This window comes from Triticum aestivum, chromosome 2A (genome assembly GCF_018294505.1).
Source record: "Triticum aestivum cultivar Chinese Spring chromosome 2A, IWGSC CS RefSeq v2.1, whole genome shotgun sequence".
NCBI classification, from domain to species: Eukaryota; Viridiplantae; Streptophyta; class Magnoliopsida; order Poales; family Poaceae; genus Triticum; species Triticum aestivum.
This window is the reverse complement of record NC_057797.1, coordinates 761,173,177-761,177,986: the sequence shown is the minus strand read 5'-3', so window position 1 is coordinate 761,177,986 and position 4,810 is coordinate 761,173,177. Positions and strand designations below refer to the sequence as shown.

The 4,810-nt window shown below is 49.6% G+C and overlaps 1 protein-coding gene across 1 annotated transcript; it reads left to right on the top strand.

Annotated features, from left to right (window-relative positions):
• The first annotated feature begins 769 nt into the window (after window positions 1–769).
• LOC123186538 (probable alpha-glucosidase Os06g0675700) lies at window positions 770–3,752 on the top strand. Its single transcript, XM_044598287.1, has 4 exons — window positions 770–989; window positions 1,081–1,365; window positions 1,496–1,881; window positions 1,964–3,752. Exons 1-4 carry the CDS (start codon window positions 793–795, stop codon window positions 3,685–3,687), a joined length of 2,592 nt encoding a protein of 863 aa, XP_044454222.1. The 5' UTR covers window positions 770–792; the 3' UTR covers window positions 3,688–3,752.
• Window positions 3,753–4,810: the final 1,058 nt, after the last annotated feature.

Here is a 4,810-nt window from a genome sequence, read left to right as displayed (position 1 = left end):
GCATTGATCCTGGCCTAATCATTGACAACATGGAGAAAAAATCGTCGACATGGCATGCCACCTATACCCTGGCGGTCAAAACCCACTTGACAAGACATGCTCATTTTTATAAAAAGGTTCAATGTGGTACAACTTACCTTAAATGGGGTGATACCGATAAATACATCTCACATAGGGTAATTCCTATTAAAAATATCGAAATAGGGCCACAAATTTGAGTTTACTCTTTATAAAAAAATGAATCAATATCAACATGAGTAGGCAAATATATATTCTGAGCATATATTTCATGATGGGTATTATGTGAGCAATTTGTTTTTTCAGATGTTTGTGTATTATTTCGATTAAGTGGGTCAAACTGGTAGAAATTTGGCATAGAACAAGTTTAACTTAGTACAGAGTTAAAATGGCAGTTAAATTCAAAATAGATGTAGTGCATGTATTTGCAGTTCATATTTGGTTGCGTTAATTAGTTCCTTATTTAGCAAGTCAGAATTAATCTCTTCTTCATCCAGATGTACTATGCACATGTATATGCAGTTCACTTTTGTTTGCATTAATTATTTTCCTTCTTTAGCAAGTAAAAACTAATTACTTCTTCATTTGGATGAAGCGATAACTCTTCACTTTGAAAGCTTTGAATTAGTACTGGCTCGTATAGCCTATCTATCTGGAGGTAATCCTAGGCATGTATTGAAAACTTTCCAAACATTTCAGATGATTGCTGGCCTATATAACCCCGAGTGTGCGTCATATGCTAGACATCAGTTGTGTTGCACGCACCATCCACTCATGGCGACTGGCTTGCCATCCACTCATCATTTCGTGCTCCTCACCATCCTCATCTGCCTCCTTGTCCATCATTGCAGTGCAGTCTATGACATCGAGTCAACCGCTCGGTCGGGGAAGCTGCTGTCGGCCAAGCTGAAGCTCGTCGGCGGGTCGACGGAATTTGGGCCTGATGTGAAGAGTCTCGTCCTAACTGCAAGGTGAGTGGGTTTGATGTAATTTCGTTTCATCCAAGTAGCTAGATAAGTTGGTTCTTGCTCATAGATTCTTAATTTTGTGTCATGACGGCAGTCTTGAGACGGATAGCCGGCTACGCGTGCGCATCACCGATGCTGACCATCGGCGATGGGAGGTCCCCCAAGACGTCATCCCACGCCCGGCACCAGGGCCAGAACCAAAGGACGTTTTGCTCGACTCACCAGGCAATCCATCCATGCCGAGCAACAGCACCATGTCCAGCGTGTCTTCCGACCTGACCTTCACCATCCACCCCAGCCCGTTCCGCTTCACGGTCTCCCGTCGCTCCACCGGGGACACCCTCTTTGACACTTCCGCCAACCTTGTCTTCAAGGACCGGTATGTTACAAGTGTTCCATTGCAATGTTATCTAGTGTAGCTTAGTTGATCCGCAAGAGTTAGATCGATGTAGAACAATACCATGGTCTGTAAGTAGCAAGTGAACGATGGGCATGAAATTGGAATGCAGGTACTTGGAGGTGACATCGGCGCTGCCGGCTGACCGAGCATCCCTGTATGGGCTCGGCGAGCAGAAAAAACAGACGTTCCGGCTACAACACAATGACACTTTCACGCTGTGGAACGGGGACGTGACGTGGTCCGACCAACCGGACCTCAACCTCTATGGCTCGCACCCGTTTTACATGGACGTGCGCTCCGGCGGTGCCGCGCATGGCGTGCTCCTCCTGAACAGCAATGGGATGGACATACTGTACGGCGGATCCTACGTCACCTACAAGGTGATCGGTGGCGTGCTAGACTTCTACTTCTTCGTCGGTCCCTCCCCGCTCGACGTCGTGGACCAGTACACACAGCTCATCGGCCGCCCTGCCCCCATGCCCTACTGGTCATTCGGTACGAGTACCTTCTTGGTAGGCATATATCCATATATATGCTGGCTCTGCTCTGCTACGCTCACTCGATCTTGCACTTGTAGGGTTCCACCAGTCTAGGTATGGCTACAAGAACGTGGCTGATCTGGATGGCGTGGTCGCCGGCTACGCCAAGGCCAGGATCCCACTGGAGGCGATCTGGTCGGACATCGACTACATGGACGGTTACCAGGACTTCACGCTGGATCCGGTGAACTACCCGTCCAAGCAGCTCCGGCCATTCGTGGACCGGCTCCACAACAATGGCCAGAAATACGTGGTCACCGTACACCCGGCTATCAAACGGCAAGCAGCACCTCACGAGGACTTGTTCCTCAAGCGAAACGGCGCCAACCTGGTAGGCGAGGCGTGGCCAGGCGAGGTCTACTTCCTGGACTTCATGAGCCCACGTAGCACCCAGTACTGGGCACGAAAGATCTCTGAGTTTCGGCGGACCATCCCTGTGGATGGGCTCTGGTGCGACATTAACGAGCCCTCCAACTTCAAGCAGTGGCAGCCTCTCAATCAGTTGGACGACCCGCCCTACCGCATCAACAACTCCGGCTTCCACCTTCCCATCAACTACAGGACTGTGCCGGTCTCAACGGTGCACTACAACGGCGTGTCCGAGTACGACGCGCACAATCTCTTCGGCCTCCTCCAGGCGCAGGCCACGCACGCCGGGCTGCTCAGGGACACCACACGCCGCCCCTTCGTGCTCAGCCGCTCTACCTTTGTCGGCTCCGGCCGTTACGCCGCGCACTGGGCCGGCAACAATGTCGCGCGGTGGGACGAGCTTGCGCAATCCATCAACACCATCCTCAACTTTGGCCTCTTCGGCATCCCAATGATGGGCGCCGACATCTGTGGCTTCAACGGCAACACCACCCAGGAGCTCTGCAGCCGCTGGATTCAGCTTGGCGCATTCTACCCGTTCGCCAGGGCCCACGCAGAGAAGACAACCCTCCGGCGAGAGCTCTATGTGTGGGAGCCGACGGCACGGTCGGCGAGGAAAGCGTTGGGGATGCGCTATCGGCTACTGCCCTACATGTACACGCTAATGTACGAGGCGCACATGACGGGGGCGCCCATCGCGCGGCCACTCTTCTTCTCCTACCCGCAGGATGCCGACACCTATGGCGTGGACAGGCAGTTCATGCTAGGCCGCGGCGTGCTTGTCTCTCCGGTGCTACAGCCCGGCGCCACCACCGTGGACGCCTATTTCCCGGCCGGCCGGTGGTTCAGTCTTTACGACTACTCCCTCGCCTACACCATGAAGGTCGGCAAGCGCGTGACCCTCCCGGCGCCAGCGGACTTGGCAAACGCGCACCTGGCCGGCGGCAACATCCTACTACTGCAGCATGCCGACCTCACCACGTCCGCTGCACGCCAAAGCGAGTTCCACCTCCTTGTGGCGCTCGCGGAGAATGGGACGGCCAGTGGGGAGCTGTTCTTGGATGACGGCGACTCGCCGGAGATGGGCGCTGTGGGAGGCAGTTGGACCCTGGTGAGATTCAGCTGCGACAGGGAGGAAAGCAAAGGCATGGTCACCACCAAGGTGAGTTCACATGTGGTTCAGAACTCATACGCGCCGAGTCGGGCGCAGGTCATCGGCAAGGTGGTCTTCATGGGGCTGCCGTCCGCACCAAAGAGCTTCACTATCTATGTAAACAGCGTGCAGCTCAAGGCAGCCCGCACCAAGTCCCGGACGAGTGGAGTCTTCAGCATCAGTGGCCTGTCGCTGGCAATCGGACAGAAGTTTGAGATAAAGCTTGTCATGTCCCATTAGTAACGAAACCAATTGTGGAGTACAATTTTTTATCGGAATAAATAAAAGTTGAATATTGATCTAGAGTGATCTATTGTTTAATGTTTAATCATTTGATCTAGGGTTTTAAAAATGTCTTAACAGGTTGATTTTATTTTCTCAAAATCTAAGGTACTGCTTATTTAATTGTCGATGTGGCTGGTATTCAGAAGGTACATCGGCAATGTTGCAACTCAAAGGGGTAGGAAAACTGTTCTTTAGCAAATGACAATTGAGGTTTATCATCGTCGTTGGCGAGGCAACCAGTTGAAGATTGATAATATCGTGTGACTGTTCTAACGTGCATCCGACCCCCTAGCAGCTTCTACTCTCATTTCATAAAAGCAAATATAGGTATTTAAGTGGCCCCTAAGACTAAGACGCTCACTTACAAGATGTATGTTGATCTGAAATTGTTATTTGACCTTTTTCCTTTTGGCCCAATAGACTGAATTAGGCTAGAGTCTATTTTGTTTTACGTTTGACAAAACAAGACAAGGCCTTGATTTCTTTTGCTTCCTCAAATATCAACGTCTTCGTAGGTTTCACACAGCATATGTAACTAGCAACATCGGAATTGTAACTATGAGCTATTTTTAATGTTTTACCATTTGACCTAGAGTTTCAAAAACGTCTTAGAAGGTTGATTTTATTTTCTGAAAATCCAAGGATTTTCTTATTAGTTGTCTATGTAAACAACGTTGAGCTAAAGGCAACCCGCACCAAGTCCCAGACGAGTGGAGTGTTCAGCGTCAGTGGCCTGTCGCTGGCAATCGGACAGAAGTTTGAGATAAAGCTCGTCATGTCCCATTAGCATCGAAACCAATTGTGTAGTATAATTTTTTATCGGAATAAATTAAAGTTGAATATTGATCTAGAGTGATCTATTGTTCAATGTTTTATCTTTTTATCTAGGGTTTTAAATATGTCTTAACAGGTTGCTTTTATTTTCTCAAAATCCAAGGTACTGCTTATTAGTTGTCGATGTGGTCTGGAATTCAGAAGGTACATCGACAATGTTGCAACTCAAAGAGGTAGGAAAATTGTTCTTCAATAGATGGCTGCTGAGGTTTATCATCATAGTTGGCGAGGCAACCAGTTGAAG

What these genes read in the sequence shown, in the direction of transcription:
- LOC123186538 (XM_044598287.1), top strand. Translation starts at nt 793, where the DNA reads ATGGCGACTGGCTTGCCATCCACTCATCATTTCGTGCTCCTCACCATC. An exon ending in AGTCTCGTCCTAACTGCAAG is followed by an intron (nt 990 to 1,080) that starts GTGAGTGGGTTT and finishes TCATGACGGCAG; the next exon opens with TCTTGAGACGGATAGCCGGC. An exon ending in AACCTTGTCTTCAAGGACCG is followed by an intron (nt 1,366 to 1,495) that starts GTATGTTACAAG and finishes ATTGGAATGCAG; the next exon opens with GTACTTGGAGGTGACATCGG.